General features: G+C 38.8%; 1 protein-coding gene across 1 annotated transcript in view; it reads right to left on the bottom strand.

Moving 5' to 3' along the window:
* VPS45 (vacuolar protein sorting 45 homolog) overlaps window positions 1-13,121 on the bottom strand; it is a 26,781-nt gene extending 13,660 nt beyond the window's left edge. The window contains exons 1-12 of the mRNA XM_067472364.1: window positions 12,891-13,121; window positions 10,967-11,101; window positions 9,656-9,716; window positions 8,834-8,913; window positions 8,418-8,486; window positions 6,302-6,439; window positions 5,777-5,887; window positions 5,319-5,453; window positions 4,457-4,570; window positions 3,612-3,779; window positions 1,445-1,603; window positions 1,234-1,341 (exon numbers count right to left, since the gene is read on the bottom strand). Of these exons, the coding sequence (XP_067328465.1) occupies window positions 1,234-1,341; window positions 1,445-1,603; window positions 3,612-3,779; window positions 4,457-4,570; window positions 5,319-5,453; window positions 5,777-5,887; window positions 6,302-6,439; window positions 8,418-8,486; window positions 8,834-8,913; window positions 9,656-9,716; window positions 10,967-11,101; window positions 12,891-12,983 (1,371 nt within the window). The 5' untranslated portion in view covers window positions 12,984-13,121. The remainder of the gene's footprint in view (window positions 1-1,233; window positions 1,342-1,444; window positions 1,604-3,611; window positions 3,780-4,456; window positions 4,571-5,318; window positions 5,454-5,776; window positions 5,888-6,301; window positions 6,440-8,417; window positions 8,487-8,833; window positions 8,914-9,655; window positions 9,717-10,966; window positions 11,102-12,890) is intronic.
* Window positions 13,122-18,848: the final 5,727 nt, after the last annotated feature.

Genomic DNA, 18,848 nt, shown 5'->3' with positions numbered 1-18,848 from the left:
AAGGAAGGAAGGAAGGAAGGATAGGTAGGTGGATGGATGGATGCTTGGGTGCATCCATGAGCAGAGAGGTAAGACGGATGGATGGATACGATGATTGATAGATAGATAGATAGATAGATAGATAGATAGATAGACCAATGACGTGATCACTGAATGGATGGATGGACAGATAGATAGACCAATGAATAGATCACTGAATGGATGGATGGATGGATGGACCAATGAATGGATTGAAGGAAGGAAGGAAGGAAGGAAGGAAGGAAGGAAGGAAGGAAGGAAGGAAGGATGGCTGGCTGGCTGGATAGGTAGGTAGGTAGGTAGGTGGATAGATGGATGCTTGGGTGCATCCATGAGCTGAGAGGTAAGATGGATGGATGGATACGATGATAGATAGATAGATAGATAGATAGAGAGAGAGAGAGAGAGATGCTTGGGTTCATCCTTGAGCTGAGAAGTAAGATGGATGGATGGATGGATGGATGGATGGATGGATGGATGGATGGATAGATATAGATGCTTGGGTGCATCCTTGAGCAGAGAGGTAAGATGAATGGATGGATGGTTGGATGGATGGATGGACCAATGAATAGATTACTGGACGGATGGATGAATGGATAGATAGACCAATGAAGAGATCACTGAATGGATGGATGGATGCATGGATGGATGGACGGACAGATAGATAGACCAATGAATAGATCACTGGATGGATAGACCAATGAATGGATTGAAGGAAGGAAGGAAGGAAGGAAGGAAGGAAGGAAGGGTGGGTGGGTGGCTGGATGGATAGGTAGGTAGGTAGGTAGGTAGGTGGATGGATGGATGGATGCTTGGGTGCATCCATGAGCAGAGAGGTAAGATGGATGGATGGATGGATGGATGGATACGATAGATAGATAGATAGATAGATAGATAGATAGATAGATAGATAGATAGATAGATGGATGGATGCTTGGGTGAATCCTTGAGCTGAGAAGTAAGATGGATGGATGGATGGATGGATGGATATAGATGCTTGGGTGCATCCTTGAGCAGAGAGGTAAGATGGATGGATGGATGGACCAATGAATAGATTACTGGACGGATGGATGAATGGATAGATAGACCCATGAAGAGATCAATGAATGGATGGATGGACAGATAGATAGACCAATGAATAGATCACTGGATGGATGGATGGATGGATAGACCAACGAATGGATTGATGATGGATTGGTAAGATGAATGCTCTACCTTGAGACCTTTGAGGAACTGTTTGGTCATGGCGACGGCGTCGGTCGAACTGAAGAGGTCGCTCCCTCGAACCCGCTTCCCTCCATATTCGATTACAGCAGAGACCAGCTTTTGGGGGAAAAGGAAAGAGATGATACCCCAAATTATTATTATTATTTTTTGCAATCCCAAACTCTACTTTCTTGGGATCCAACCCCTATGAAATAAAGACCTTCCGGTGTCTCTCCGAAACGCCGCGGCTCTTGAGGTCGGCCATGAGTCCCGGGAGGCTGTTGCTGCTGTGGCGCTCGTAGCGCAAGGCGTAGAGCATCACCAGCCGCACCGCGTCCAGCTCCGACACCTTCGGGCTCTGCAGGAGGCGCCGGACGTTCTGTCGGGAGGAGAAAGAATAGGGTTCGAGAGGAAGAAGGGGTCTCGAGAGGGCATCTAGTCCAACCCCCTCCAGCCACAAAAGAGGTCACCAACAAAGCCGTCGTAACAGATGACCATCCAGACTCTGAATTCTAGCATCCTAGAGGCCATCCAGTCCAACCCCATTATGCCACAAAGGAAGGCACCATCTAAGCCCTCCCAGCAGATGGTCATCCACTCTGAATCCTGGAATACTAGTTGGAAGGCATCCCCAAAGGCCATCTAGTCCAACCCATCCTGTCACAAAGGAAGGCATCATCAAAGCCCTCCTGACAGATGGCCATCCAGACTCTCTTCAAAGACCTCCAGAGAAGGAAATGATAATGATGATAATAATAGAAATAGAGTTGGAAGAGATCTCAAAGGCCATCAAGTCCAACCCCCTTCTGCCATAAGGAAGGCACAATCAAAGCCCTCCTGGCAGATAGCCATTCTCTATTAAAAACTTCCAGAAAAGGGAATAATAATCATCATCATAATAATAATAATCATAATAATAATCATAATGTAGTAGTAGTAGTGGTAGTAGAATCCTTGGGTTATGCCCCATTCTGGCATAAACCCTACCGACAGATGGCCATCCAGACTCTGCTTAAAGACCTCCAAAGAAGGAGACTCCATCATCATTATCATTAACACTTATTATCACTTGTTGTTGTTGTTACTATTAAATCCTTGAGTTGGAAGGGACCTTCAAGGGATATCACCTTTCTGCCAGGCAGGAAGACACCATCAAAGCCCTCCACACAGATGACCATCCAGACTCTGTCTAAAGACCTCCCGAGAAGGAAATAATGTTGACGATGACGACAATGATAATAATAATAATAATAATAATAATAATAATAGAATCCTTGGAATAGAATCCATCCAGACCAACCCCATTCTGGCATAAACCCTACGAACAGATGGCCATCCAGACTCTGCTTAAAGACCTCCAGAGAAGGAGACTCCATCATTATTATTATCATTTATTATTGTTATTGTTGTTATTATTATTACTACTATTTAATCCTTGAGATGGAAGGGCCATCTAGTCCAACCCTTCCTGCCAGGCAGGAAGACACCATCAAAGCCCTCCACACAGATGGCCATCCAGACTCTGTTTAAAGACCTCCCGAGAAGGAAATAATGTTGACGATGACGACAATGATAATAATAATAATAATAGAATCTTTAGAATAGAATCTATCCAGTCCAACCCCATTCTGGCATAAACCCTACGAACAGATGGCCATCCAGACTCTGCTTAAAGACCTCCAGGGAAGGAGACTCCATCATTATTATTATCATTTATTATCACTTATTATGGTTGTTTTGTTGTTGTTATTACTACTACTACTACTACTACTACTACTGAATCCTTGAGTTGGAAGGGACCCTCAGCACCATCCAGTCCAACCTTTCCTGCCAGGCAGGAAGACACCATCAAAGCCCTCCACACAGACGGCCATCCAGACTCTGTTTAAAGACCTCCTGAGAAGGAAATAATGTTGATGACAACGATAATAATAATAATAATAGTAATAATAGAATCCTAGAATTGGAAAGGCCCCTAAGGACCATCCAGTCCGACCTCCTTCTGCCACATAGGAAGGCACAATCCAAGCCCTCCTGACAGATGGCCATCCAGATTCTGCTTAAAAACCACCAGAGAAGGAAATAGTACTACTACTACTACTAATATAATAACAATAATAACAATAATAATAATAACAATAATAATAATAATAATAATAATAATAATAATAATAATAAAATCCTAGAGTAGGAAGGGATATATGACTTGGCTCGATGGTGGGCTTTGATGGTGACTTCCTGCCTGGCAGGAAGGGTTGGACTGGATGGTGCTGGGGGTCCCTTCCAACTCAAGGATTCAATAGTAACAACAACAACAAGTATCTAACACTAGATACCTATGGATGCGGCCTAGGATTTTTCACTGATGCATGACACCTGGGGCATACCTGCAGGGCGTTCGAGTGGTCGTTCTGGGAGGCTAGTTCCTGCTCCACTTCGGAGACTTCCAGGAGGCCGCGCTCACTGACCAGGCGGGAGAGCTCCCCCACCACCGTCACGTGCTTCGACACTGTCCCGGACATCTTCTTGAATTGTGGGTAGTTTTCCACAAAGGCCTGGAAAGGGAGGAGAGACAAGTAGGAGGTGTCCTATGTGTGTTAGCAAAACGAGGCCATGGTGTAACGGATTGGCCTACCCTGAAGGGTTGGTGTAATAGGTAGAAAACAGGCCAAAGCTCTGAACCGTTATATGAAGGAAACCCCTTTGAGGATAAGAGTTAATAGGCCTCTATAGTGATTAGAGTGCTGCGAGAGTAAGGGAGATCCCAAAAGGTTTTGGATTTTTCTGTGTGTGGAACTTTGTTTTCAGAAACTCAAGATAAAAGGACCATCCTTTGTAAGAAGTACAGTTAGGAGTCGTGAAGGGAAGGAAGGAAGGAAAAAAGGAAGGGAGTTGGGAACTGTTATATGAAGGAAAACCCTTTGAGGATAATAGTTAATAGGCCTATATAGTGATTAGAGTGCTGTGAGAGTAAAGGAGATCCCAAAAGGATTTTTCTGTGTGTGGAACCTTGTTTTACTATCCTTTCAAGTTATTTGAAACCCTTACACTTATGTTCCATGTTCCAGAAGCATTCTCTCCTGACGTTTCGCCTGCATCTATGGCAGGCATCCTCAGAGGTTGTGAGATATCTCCTCCAATGTCGATGCTGTTAATAAATTGCCAGCTGGACAGGGGAGGAGGAGGAAAAAAGGATGGAAAAACGCCCGGAAAACAAGCAAAATCCTCCAACCTTCATGTCAGCGATGGACTCCAGTTTTTGTTGATCCTTCGGCTTCTTCCTCTGAAAGTCTTCCATCAGGTTCTTGATGTTGGTCCCGATTTCGGCAAAGTTCAGGTACATGTTCTGAAGGTGTCAAGAAAAGAAAAAAAGGACAGAAATACAGGTTAATATTATTTTGCAGGCTGATAATAATAATAATAATAATAATAATTATTATTATTATTATTATTATTATTATTATTATTATTTATATAAATAAAAATGTAATGTTCGTTTGTGGTATTCACAGAACTCAAAAACCACTGGACAAATTGCCACCAAATTTGGACACAAGACACAATAACAAGACACAATAACAACCCAATGTATGTCCTTCACTCAAAAAATTGATTTTGTCATTTGGGAGTTGTAGTTGCTGGGATTTATAGTTCACCTACAATCAAAGAACATTCTGAACCCCACCAACGATGGAATTGAACCAAACTTGGCACACAGTTCTCCCACGGCCAACAGAAAATACTGGTAGGGTCTGGTGGATACTGACCTTGAGTTTGGGAGTTGTAGTTCACCTACATCCAGAGATCTCTGTGGACTCAAACAATGATGGATCTGGACCAAATTTGGCACGTATACTCACTATGCCCAAATGTGAACACTGGTGGAGTTTGGGGAAAATAGAATTTTGACATTGGAGAGTTGTAGTTGCTGGGATTTATAGTTCACCTACAATCACAGAGCATTCTGAACCCCACCAACAATAGAATTGGGCCAAACCTCCCACACAGAACCCCCATGTGGGTCGCAGCAATGTGTGGCAGAGGACGGCTAATAATAATAATAATAATAATAATAATAATAATAATAGGCTCACGTTGGCGTAGAATTCGTCGTTTTCGGCGGAGAGAACCACCTCCCGCAGGTCTTTGCTGATCCCTGGGACGCGAGAAAGGTCGATCCGGTTGTTGTTGATGCCCAGCAACTCGTGCACCATGGCCTGGTAGGTCCACTGCAAATAGAAATAAACACAATCTATCTGTCTATACAAAAGTGAAAATATGTATGTGTGTATGTGGCTGGGGTGTCTACTTTCACGGACAAGCTCCGGCCTCCACAAACTATCGCTCCCACCACTCAGGAGACACCAATGGGCCTCCCTCCAATGACATTGCAGGTTAACCTGGTATGATGGGAGTAGTAGTTCGCAACTCCCATCACCCTTATGCATTCTGTACAATTAAAAAAACTGACTTCTTCAAATAACATGGGAAACGTCGGGTACCCAAGCTCATTGGCGACTTAAATGGAAAAAAGGGGGGAACGGAAGCTGACCTGGTTCAGAAGTGGGGTAACGGCATCGTCCGAACGGTCCAGAAGCAACAACAACGGAGGGACTTCGGTGCGGCGGAAGTCAAAAAGCTCATATTCCTTGGTGATCACTTGCTAAAGTGGAAAGAAATATATATATATATCACTTTGCCGGATCTGGGTCTTGTTTTTAGATAATAATAATAATAATAATAATAACAACAATTATTATTATTATTATTGGGAAGTGTCCGACGTGTGATCCAATTCAACAGCCAGCAGAGTGTCTGCTGTTGACTCATCTTGTTGTGTTTCTAATAATAATAATAATAATAATAATAATAAAAAAGCAGTGCTGTGAAACAAGAGGCCCACCTTCATTAAAGATTTCACCAGGGATCCCATCAGGTCCGCTGGCCTTGTTATTTTTTATCAGGCCAACGAGTGACCATCACTCATAAAAACACTGAAAAGCACAGTGGAGGGGACTTAAAAAGCCAATAAATAATAATAATAATAATAATAATAATAATAATAATAGATGCCAACCTTGACGCATTCTGCAAGACGCTTTGCCAGTTCGGAGGAAAGCTGGTAGCGAATCATGGGGCACTTCTTGAGCGAAAGGAGCAAAGCGGTCAGGCCCTGAGTGGCGCGAGACAAGGGCGCCGGATCCCAATTGCGCCCCTTGGAAAAGGGAAAGATAATACATTATTATTATTATTATTATTATTATTATTATTATAGATTACATATAGATATACACACACATATATATATGTACACAGGCTATTTCTTGCAATTATAAAATATGTATATACTGGCTATTTTTTATAATTATAATATTTTAATTACAATTACATTAAATAGAATTGTAAATATAGTTCTATATATATATATATATATATATACACACACATGCATACATACACAAACATACATACTGACTACACATATGTCTGATGGATGGATGGATGGCTGGAAGTATGGATGGCTAGATAGATAGATGGATGGATAGAAGGATGGCTGGATGGATGGGTGGATGGCTGTCTCAACTGACGGCAGGACAGACAGAAGGATAGATGGATGGATGGAAGGAAGGATGGAAAGAAGGAAGGAAGGAAGGAAGGAAGGATGGATGGATGATTAGATAGATGGATGGATGGATGGATGGATGGATGACTAGATAGATAGATGGATAGATAGATAGATGGATGGATAGCTGGATGGATGGATGGGTGGATGGATGGCTGTCTCAACTGACGGCAGGACGGACTCAAGGATAGACAGACAGACAGACAGACAGACAGACAGACAGATAGATGGATAGATGGATGGATAGATAGATAGATAGATAGATAGATAGATGGGTGGGTGGGTGGGTGGGTGGGTGGGTGGGTGGGTGGGTGGGTGGATGGGTGGGTGGATGGATGGATGGATGGAAGGATGGATGGATGGATGGATGACTAGATAGATGGATGGATGGATGGATGGATGACTAGATAGATGGATGGATGGATGGATGGATGACTAGATAGATGGATGGATGGAAGGATGGATGACTAGATAGATGGATGGATGGAAGGATGGATGACTAGATAGATGGATGGATGGAAAGATGGATGACTAGATAGATGGATGGATGGAAGGATGGATGACTAGATAGATGGATGGATGGATGGATGGATGGATGGATGGATAGATAGATAGATAGGTAGATAGATAGATAGATAGATAGATAGATAGATAGATAGATGGAAGGATGGAAGGATGGATGACTAGATAGATGGATGGATGGAAGAACGGATGACTAGATGGATGGATGGATGGATGGATGGATGGATGGATGGGTGACTAGATGGATGGATGGATGGATAGATAGATAGATAGATAGAAGGATGGATGACTAGATAGATGGATGACTAGATAGATGGATGGATAGATGGATGGATGGATGGATGGATGGAAGGATGGATGACTAGATAGATGGATAGATGGATGGATGGATGGCTAGATAGATGGATGGATGGATAGATGGATGAATGGCTAGATAGATGGATGGATGGATGGATGAAAGGAAGGAAGGCAGGCTAGATGGATGGATGGGTGGAAGGATGGATATAGATGGACAGACAGACAGACAGAGAGACACATTCTTGGATGCATCCTTCAGCAGAAGTGCAAGATGGATGAATGGATGGATAGAAAGATAGATGGATGGATGGTCGCCTGGCTGGCCTGACGGTGGGATGGACAGAAGGATGGATGGATGCTTGGATGTATCCTTCAGCAGGAGTGCAAGATGGATGGATGGATGGATGGCTAGAAAGATAAATAGATAAATAGATAGATAGATAGATAGATAGATAGATAGATAGATAGATAGATAGCTGGATGGATGTCTGGCTGGTTGGCTGGACTAACGGCGGGATGGACAGAAGGATGGATAGATAGATAGATGGATAGATAAATAGGTAGGTAGGTAGGTAGGTAGGTAGGTAGATAGATAGATAGATAGATAGATAGATAGATAGATAGATAGATACTTGGGTGCATCCTTAAGCAGGAGTGCAGGATTGATGGCTAGATAGATAGATAGATAGATAGATAGATAGATAGATAGATAGATAGATAGATAGATAGATAGACAGATGTTAATTCCTACCTGGCAGCAGACAGGGATGTTGAGGGAGAAGACATGGGGGTTCACCGCAATGTAGTCTCCATAGAATTCCTGCAAAAGGTAAACCAAACCCCAGAGATTTGAGATTCAATGTCGACACACACAAAGGAGAAGGCCCCCAAATGCTCTGCGGTCGGGAAGCCGCCCATCTAGGTCATCGCGAGGCCTTTTAAAGACGTGTCACTTTAAATATTTATTCGTTTTGGCATTTAAAACATTTGAAATCATGACCTACATGGAAAGATCTCTATAATTCAATGCAAACCGGTTCAAAATAAATGGACTGGAAACAACAACAACAACAACACAAGTTTAAAAGAAGTTCCAAGAGGTCCGGAAACCTGCTTTCCTTCTTAAGATTGAGAGGCAAAGTTGGACTACAACTCCCAAAATCCCACCTGGACTTCAGCAACGACTTCTTGCTCGTCGGCTTCGGCCAAAGACTTGACCTCGCTCTTGCTGATGGCGTTGCTGAAGTCTGGAAACAAAAGAGTTGCCGACATTGAAAAGATTTCACAGACATTCCCAAAAATGTACAAAATAATAATAATAATAATAATAATAATAATCACAAGTACATAATAATAACAATAATCGCAAATACATAATAACAATAATCACAAATACAAAATAATAATAACAATAATCACAAATACATAGTAATAATAATAATAATCTCAAATACATAAAAATAATAATCACAAATAATAATAACAATAATAATCACAAATAATCACAAATACATAATAATAATTGCAAATACATAATAATAATAATAATCACAAATACATAATAATAATAATGGCAAATATATAATAATAATAATAATAACAATAATCACAAATAATAATAATAATCGCAAATACATAATAATAATAATAATCACAAATACATAATAATAATAATTGCAAATACATAATAATAATAATCACAAAGACACAATAATATTAACAATAAATCACAAATACATAATAATAACAATAATCGCAAATACATAATAATAATAATAATGACAAATACATAATAACAATAATGACAAATACATAATAATAATAGTAATAATAATAATCGCAAATAATAGACATAACAAATAATGACAAATACATAAAAATAATAATAATTGGAAATACATAATAATAACAATAATCACAAATACATAATAATAATAATAATAATAATAATAATAATCCAGCGGTCTCAAGACAAGGCAAAGGACTTACAGATGAAATAAGTGCTGTACTTGGGTCGGCGGAGCTCTTGCATCAAGTAGTCGACGTTTTCCTAATCAAAACAAAGAAATCCAATTGAAGAATCATCAAATCCTCAAGGCCATGTCGTCCAAACCCCATTCTGCTCTGCAGAGACACCATCAAAGCCCTCCCGACAGATGGCCATCCAGCCTCTGCTTAGAGAGCCCCAGAAAAGGAGACTCCGTCATTGTTATTATAATCAAAGATGACTTATTATTATTATTATTATTATTATTATTATTATTGAATCCTAGAATGGAACACCATAAAAAGACGCCATCAAAGCCCTCCCGACAGATGGCCATCCAGCCTCTGCTTAGAGACCCCCAGAGAAGGAGACTCCATCATTATTATTATCATCAAATTATTATTGAATCCTATAATTGGACACCATAAAAAGACACCATCAAAGCCCTCCCGACAGATGACCATCCAGCCTCTGCTTAACAACCCCCAGAGAAGGAGACTTCATCATTATTATTATCATCAAAGACTTCATCTTCTTCTTATTATTATTGAATCCTAGAATGGAATACCATAAAAAGACACCATCAAAGCCCTCCCGACAGATGGCCACCCAGCCTCTGCTTAGAGACCCCCAGAGAAGGAGACTCCATCATTATTATTATCATCAAATTATTATTGAATCCTATAATTGGACACCATAAAAAGACACCATCAAAGCCCTCCCGACAGATGGCCATCCAGCCTCTGCTTAACGACCCCCAGAGAAGGAGACTCCATTATTATTATTATTATTATTATTATTATTATCATCAAAGACATTATTATTATTATTATTACTGCTATTGTTATTGAATCCTAGAATAGGAAGAGACCTCCAAGGGCCAACACATTTAGTCCAACACTCATTCTGCCATAAAGGACACAATCCAATCCTTCCCGCCTCTGCTTAAAGACCTCCAGAAAAGGAGACTCCATCATCACCAACATCATCATTATTATCAAAGACTATAGTTATTATTATTATTATTACTATTGAATCTTAGAGTTTGAAGAGACACTAAGAACCACCGAGTCCATCCCCATTCTGCAATTAAAAGACACAATCTGATCCCTCCCGACAGATGGCCATCCAGCCTCTTCTTAAAAACCTCCAGAGAAGGAGACTCCATCATTATTTTTTTTACCAAAGATTACTATTATGATGATGTATCTCCTTTTTGTTCCCTTCTACAGTCCCCAGTGGCCATTCGTGGATGATGGGTGCTGTAGTCCAACGCCTTAAAGCGGAGGCCGGTTCGCCAAAGGTTTGCTCACCTTCGTCGGCCGCAGGAAACAGATGGCTTTGAGGTGCTTCATGCTCTCTCGGTTGGGCGAATCAATGCGTTCGAAGAGATAGACCTCTTTCTGGAGGATCTCCGACTGCGTGTAGACCATGCTCACAATACTGGTCTAGGAAGGAAAGGGAAAGATTTACAAAAACCGATCCCAAGTTGCTAGACCTCATCGTGCACAACTCGAAAAACATCCTATTGTGAAATCAAGGCACTTGGAACTGCCATTGGCTCCATGCAATGGGATCCTGAGAGCTGTAGTTCTGCAAGGACTTCTCAGACCCAAAGTACCGAACTACAAATCCCATCATCCCCTAGAATGGACCCAACAGTAGTTTCAAACTGTATTAATTCTACAGCCCAGAAATGCACCTTTAGTAAAACTACAACTCCCATGATGTCTTGGCAGTTCAAGCGGTGCTAAACTGGATTAATTATACAGTGTAGATGGGTTGCATCCAAAACCATGACCTGTCAATCAAATGAACCTGCTTGCAAAGACAAAGAATGCATATATATATGTGTGTGTGTGTATGTGATATAATTAATATATATATAATAATAAAATGGTAATATAATATTTAGCAATATATAAAAATAAAAATTAAATTCTACATATGAGATAATTGGAATATAATATAATTTATACCATATAATAATATAATATTTAGTAATATATATATAAATAAAAATGATATACTTAGAATATATAATAATATAATTTTATTACCATATAATATAATATTTAGTAATATATATATAAATAAATGATATAATTAGAATATATAATAATAATATAATTTTAATAAAAGATTTAGTAATGTATATAAATGAAAATCAAATAATATATACATGATATAATTAGAATATATATAATTTTAATATCATAATAATATAATAATTAGTAATATATAAAAATAAAAATGATAGAACATATAATAATATAATTTTAATATCATATAGTAATATAATATTTAGTAATATAAATAAAAATAAATAATTAGAATATTAATAATATAATTTTAATAAAATATTTAGTAATGTATATAAATGAAAATTAAATAATATATACATGATATAATTATAATAAATAATAATATAATTCTACTATCATATAATAATATATTTAGTAATATATAAATAATAAATGATATAATTAGAATACATAATAATATAAAATATATATATATGAAAATTAAATAATATATACATGATATAATTAGAATATATAATAATATAATTTTAGTATCACATAATATAATACTTAGTAATATATATATAAATAAATGATATAATTAGAATATATAATAATATAATATTTAGTAATATATATATAAAGGAAAATGAAATTATATATATATGATATAATTGGAATATATACTAATTTTAATATCATATAATGATAATATAATATTTAGTAATATATATAAAGAAAAATTAAATTATATATATATGATATAATTAGAATATATAATAATATAATATTTAGTAATATATATATATATAAAATAAAAATTAAATAATATATATGATATAATTAGAATATATAATAATATAATATTTAGTAATATATATATCAATTAAATTATATATATATGATATAATTAGAATATATAATAATAATTTTAATATCATATAATAATATAATATTTAGTAATATAAATATAAATAAAATAATTTATATAATGAAAGAATACAAGTATATTATTTAATTTATATAAATAAAATAATATATATAATTAGAATACATAATAATAATAATATAACTTTAATAATAATATAATATTTAGTAATATAAATATAAAGAAAATCATTTATATAATTAAGGAATACAGGTATATTATTTAATTTATATCAATAAAATACTATATTTAATTAGAATATATAATAATAATAATATAACTCACTGTTTCTTTATCCATCAGCAGGACTTTCATGCCAGTTCCAGTGTCTTCAATCATCTTGGAAATGTATTGCTTGACTGCAAAAACCACATTCATTTTGCAAATTCTCTTTTTTATTTTTCTCAATGCATACAATGTAGCAAAGCCAAACAGAAATGCATGCAAAAGATTTGTATTTTTCCTGCTCTCCTCCCTTCCTCCCGGAAGTTTGCAAAAAAACCACTTCCTCCCTGAACTCCTGCAAGACCTGGGAAGTGTAGTTTATTTCCCCCAGTTTGCAAGCAATGAACTACAGTTCCCACAATCCTTTGCTTCCCCCCAAGGAAATTTGCATAAAAAGCAAAGCAAGAGGGGGAAATAAAGGATCAGAATGAATGCATAGGGATTAGAAGGCTGGGAGATCCAATCCTCCCAAAACACTGAGACCTGATGGGGATAATGGGAGTTGTAGTCCAAAAGGATATGAATGAACTTGAGAATTCTCCTTCTTGTTTGGCCCCTTTGATTGGGATGCCTTCTAATTATGCAAATAACATGCTCAGAGGGTAATATTTGAAGTGGTGGCGATGCAAGAAAAGAGGGGATCTCATTCCAGGATGTAATCCAGTAGATTTTGCAATTTCCTGAATGTCATTACCGCTCCATCCACCAGAGGGCGGTGTCGCACCAGAAAAGGAGCCTTTAACTCCAGGCACACCATACTGTGTTGTATTGCATTGCATTGCAATGTGATGCAATGCAATATAATGTAATGTTTAATAATATAATATAATATAATATAATATAATATAATATAATATAATATAATATAACATAATAATATAATATAATATAATATAATATAATATAATATAATATAATAACATAATATAATACTATATTATAATAATATAATAATAATAATATAGTATAATATAGTGCTATATTATAATATAATAATAGTGCTATATTATAATATAATAATAATTATAATATAATATAATAGTCCCTGGATTATATAGTATAGTATTCTACACACATACACACATATAATATTAATATAATATAATATGTCTCTGGATAATATAATGATATAATAATAATAATAATAATAATAATAATGTCTCTGGATAATATAATATACATCATATTATATTATAACGTAATATAATATATATGTGTGTCTATGTATATATGTGTGTGTGTACACACACACATATATATACACAGACACACATATATATTATATTATATTATATTATGTATATATATACACATACACACACACTGTATATTCTCTGGATATTATATTATTATAATATAATTTATATTATAACATAATATATATGTGTGTGTGTGTGTGTGTGTGTATATATATATATAATAGATTGCCCCTGAATAATATAATATAATATAATATCATATATATATATATATATATATATATATACACACACACACACACACACATTGTATATTCTCTGGATATTATGTTATTATAATATAATATAATATAATATAATGCTTCTGAATAATATATGTGTATAAATAATAGAATGCTCTTAAATAATATATCCTTTACATAATATAGCATATATATATGTGTGTGTGTGTGTGTGAATATGTATATGTATATGTATATATTCATTTATTCTCTGGATATTATTTTGTCTTGGCAAAATAAGGTTGGTCTGGATGGCCTTTGGAGGTCTCCCGAATCCTAGTGGAATAAATATTTCCTTGGAGTCTGATAGAATCTCCTTCTATGGAGGCTTTGATGCAGAGGATGGATGGCCATCTGTCGGGAGGGATCGTGTCGAATTGTGTCGGGGCAGAATAAGGTTGATCTGGATGGCCTTTAGCGGTCTCCGAACTCTAGTGGAATAATAATTGGAGTCTGATAGACTCTCCTTCTATGGAGGCTTCGATGCAGAGGATGGATGCCCATCTGTCGGGAGGGATCTAATTGTGTCTTGGCAGAATACGGTTGGTCTGGATGACCTTTAGCGGTCCCCGAACTCTAGTGGAATAACAATTGGAGTCTGATAGACTCTCCTTCTATGGAGGCTTTGATGCAGAGGATGAAAGGCCATCTATCGAGAGGGATCAAATTGTGTCTTGATAGAATCCGTCGGGAGGATCGAATTGTGTCTTGGCAGAATACGGTTGGTCTGGATGGCCTTTGGTGGTCCCCGAACTCTAGTGGAATAACAATTGGAGTCTGAAAGGATTTCTATCTATAGAGGCTTTGATGCAGAGGATAGATGGCCATCTGTCGGGAGGGATCGAATTGTGTCTTGATACAATACGGTTAGTCTGGATGACCTTTGGCGGTCCCTCCTAACTAGTGTAATACAGATTGCCTTAGAGTCTCCTTCTATGGAGGCTTTGATGCAGAGGATAGAAGGCCATCTGTCAGGAGGGATCGAATTGTGTCTTGATAGAATACGGTTGATCTGGATGGCCTTTTGAGATCTCCCAAACCCTAGTGGAATAAATATTTCCTTGGAGTCTGATAGACTCTCCTTCTATGGAGGCTTTGATGCAGAGGATGAATGGCCATCTGTTGGGAGGGATCGAATTGTGTCTTCGCAGAATAAGGTTGGTCTGGATGGCATTTGGCGGTCCCCGAACTCTAGTGGAATAACAATTAGTGTCTGGAAGAATCTCTATCTATGGAGTTTTGATGCAGAGGATGGATGGCCATCTGTCAGGAGGGATCGAATTGTGTCTTGGCAGAATAAGGTTGGTCTGGATGGCCTTTGGGTACCTCCCAACTCTAGTGGAATAGAGAGTGCCTTGGAGTCTGATAGACTCTCCTTCTATGGAGGCTTTGATGCAGAGGATAGATGGCCATCTGTTGGGAGGGATCGAATTGTGTCTTGGCAGAATAAGGTTGGTCTGGATGGCGTTTGGCGGTCCCTCCTAACTCTAGTGTAACACAGATTGCCTTAGAGTCTCCTTCTAGGGAGGCTTTGAAGCAGAGGATGAAAGGCCATCTATCGAGAGGGATCGAATTGTGTCTTGATAGATACGGTTGGTCTGGATGACCTTTGGCAGTCCCTCTAGTGAAACACAGATGGCCTTAGAGTCTCCTTCTATGGAGGCTTTGAGGCAGAAGCTGGATGGCTATCTGTCGGGAGGGATCGGATGGTGTCTCCCTGCATTGTGGAATGGCCCAATGGCCGCAAGTGTGATGGAGGAGGTCCTGAAGAACTCTCCGTGAGCTTCCCATGCCTAATCCCCGCCTAACCTTGGGGATTATGGGCTATTTCGGAGCGTGGCGGGACTAAATCGAGGGGACCTTCGTGGCCGGACACCTATTTATAGGTGGGATCAGCGGGAGGCTTTCCAGTCCAGCAGCAAAGCCTCCTTTTCCTTTCCTCTCCGTGCAAGGAGAGAGCCAATCCTCCACTTTTGGGGGAACTTTGGAACTCTCCGCTGCTCTCTTTGCGAGACTTTGAATTGGCCTTTTGCAGGAATTTGCAATTTTCCCAAACTTTTCCCAACTTTGGTTGTGTTCCCGCAACTTTTCCAGTCTCTCCCTCGAACTCGGCGAGATTCCATAAAAAAGGCCTCTATAGGGAATAGATGACCGTGAAGGCAATAACCCGCTTTCTTGTCAAAGCCCTCCCGACAGATGGCCATCCAGTTTGTGATGGGTTTAATAACCCGGTTTGTTACCAAAGCTCTCCCGACAGATGGCCATCCAGTTTAAGATGGGTTTAATTACCCATTTTCTTATCAAAGCCCTCTCGACAGATGGCCATCCAGTTTACAATGGGTTTCTTATCAAAGCCTTCTCGACAGATGGCCATCCAGTTTACGATGGGTTTCTTATCAAAGCCTTCTTGACAGATGGCCATCCAGTTTGTGATGGGTTTAATAACCCGCTTTCTTATCAAAGCCCTCTCGACAGATGGCCATCCAGTTTGTGATGGGTTTAATAACCCGCTTTCTTATCAAAGCCCTCTCGACAGATGGCCATCCAGTTTACGATGGGTTTCTTATCAAACCCTCCCGACAGATGGCCATCCAGTTTAAGATGGGCTTAATAACCTGCTTTCTTGTCAAAGCCCTCTCGACAGATGGCCATCCAGTTTATAACCCGCTTTCTTATCAAAGCCCTCTCGACAGATGGCCATCCAGTTTATGATGGGTTTAATAACCCGCTTTCATATCAAAGCCCTCTCGACAGATGGCCATCCAGTTTGTGATGGGTTTAATAACCCGCTTTCTTGTCAAAGCCCTCTCGACTGATGGCCATCTAGTTTATGATGGGTTTAATAACCCGATTTCTTATCAAAGCCCTCCCGACAGATGGCCATCCAGTTTATGATGGGTTTAGTAACCCGCTTTCATATCAAAGCCCTCTCGACAGATGGCCATCCAGTTTGTGATGGGTTTAATAACCCGCTTTCTTGTCAAAGCCCTCTCGACTGATGGCCATCCAGTTTATGATGGGTTTAATAACCCGTTTTCTTATCAAAGCCCTCTTGACAGATGGCCATCCAGTTTATGATGGGTTTGATAACCCGCTCTTATCAAAGCCCTCCAGACAGATGACCATCTTGTTTATGATGGGTTTAATAACCCGCTTTCTTATCAAAGCCCTCTCGACAGATGGCCATCCAGTTTACGATGGGTTTCTTATCAAACCCTCCCGACAGATGGCCATCCAGTTTAAGATGGGCTTAATAACCTGCTTTCTTGTCAAAGCCCTCTCGACAGATGGCCATCCAGTTTATAACCTGCTTTCTTATCAAAGCCCTCTCGACAGATGGCCATCCAGTTTGTGATGGGTTTAATAACCCGCTTTCTTATCAAAGCCCTCCCGACAGATGGCCATCCAGTTTATGATGGGTTTAATAACCTGCTTTCATATCAAAGCCCTCTCGACAGATGGCCATCCAGTTTGTGATGGGTTTAATAACCCGCTTTCTTGTCAAAGCCCTCTCGACTGATGGCCATCTAGTTTATGATGGGTTTAATAACCCGATTTCTTATCAAAGCCCTCCCGACAGATGGCCATCCAGTTTATGATGGGTTTAGTAACCCGCTTTCATATCAAAGCCCTCTCGACAGATGGCCATCCAGTTTGTGATGGGTTTAATAACCCGCTTTCTTGTCAAAGCCCTCTCGACTGATGGCCATCCAGTTTATGATGGGTTTAATAACCCGTTTTCTTATCAAAGCCCTCTTGACAGATGGCCATCCAGTTTATGATGGGTTTGATAACCCGCTCTTATCAAAGCCCTCCAGACAGATGACCATCTTGTTTATGATGGGTTTAATAACCCGCTTTCTTGTCAAAGCCCTCCCGACAGATGACCATCTTGTTTATGATGGGTTTAATAACCCACTTTCTTATCAAAGCCCTCCCGACAGATGACCATCCAGTTTGTGATGGGTTTAATAACCCACTTTCTAATCAAAGCCCTCCTGACAGATGGCCATCCAGTTTACGATGGGTTTCTTATCAAAGCCTTCTCGACAGATGGCCATCCAGTTTGTGATGGGTTTAATTACCCATTTTCTTATCAAAGCCCTCTCGACAGATGGCCATCCAGTTTATGATGAGTTTAACAACCAACTTTCTTATCAAAGCTCTCCTGACAGATGGCCATGCAGTTTATGATGGGTTTAATACCCCGCTTTCTTATCAAAGCCCTCTCGACAGATGGCCATCCAGTTTGTGATGGGTTTAATAACCTGCTTTCTTGTCAAAGCCCTCTCGACAGATGGCCATCCAGTTTGTGATGGGTTTAGTAACCCGCTTTCTTATCAAAGCTCTCCCGACAGATGGCCATCCAGTTTATGATGGATTCTAAGCTCTTATTTATGCAATGTTGACAGATCCAAGGACGCTGTTTGTTCGTGTGGGTTTCTCTGTGGCTGAGAGGCTAAAGGGGAAGAGGGGAAGAAAGCGGATCTTGGCCTGGAGTGAAAGGGGGATCAAGGCACGCAAACAGATGGCCAGCA

Source organism: Anolis sagrei, chromosome 12 (genome assembly GCF_037176765.1).
Source record: "Anolis sagrei isolate rAnoSag1 chromosome 12, rAnoSag1.mat, whole genome shotgun sequence".
Taxonomy (NCBI): domain Eukaryota; kingdom Metazoa; phylum Chordata; class Lepidosauria; order Squamata; family Dactyloidae; genus Anolis; species Anolis sagrei.
This window is presented reverse-complemented; position numbering and strand designations above follow the sequence as displayed.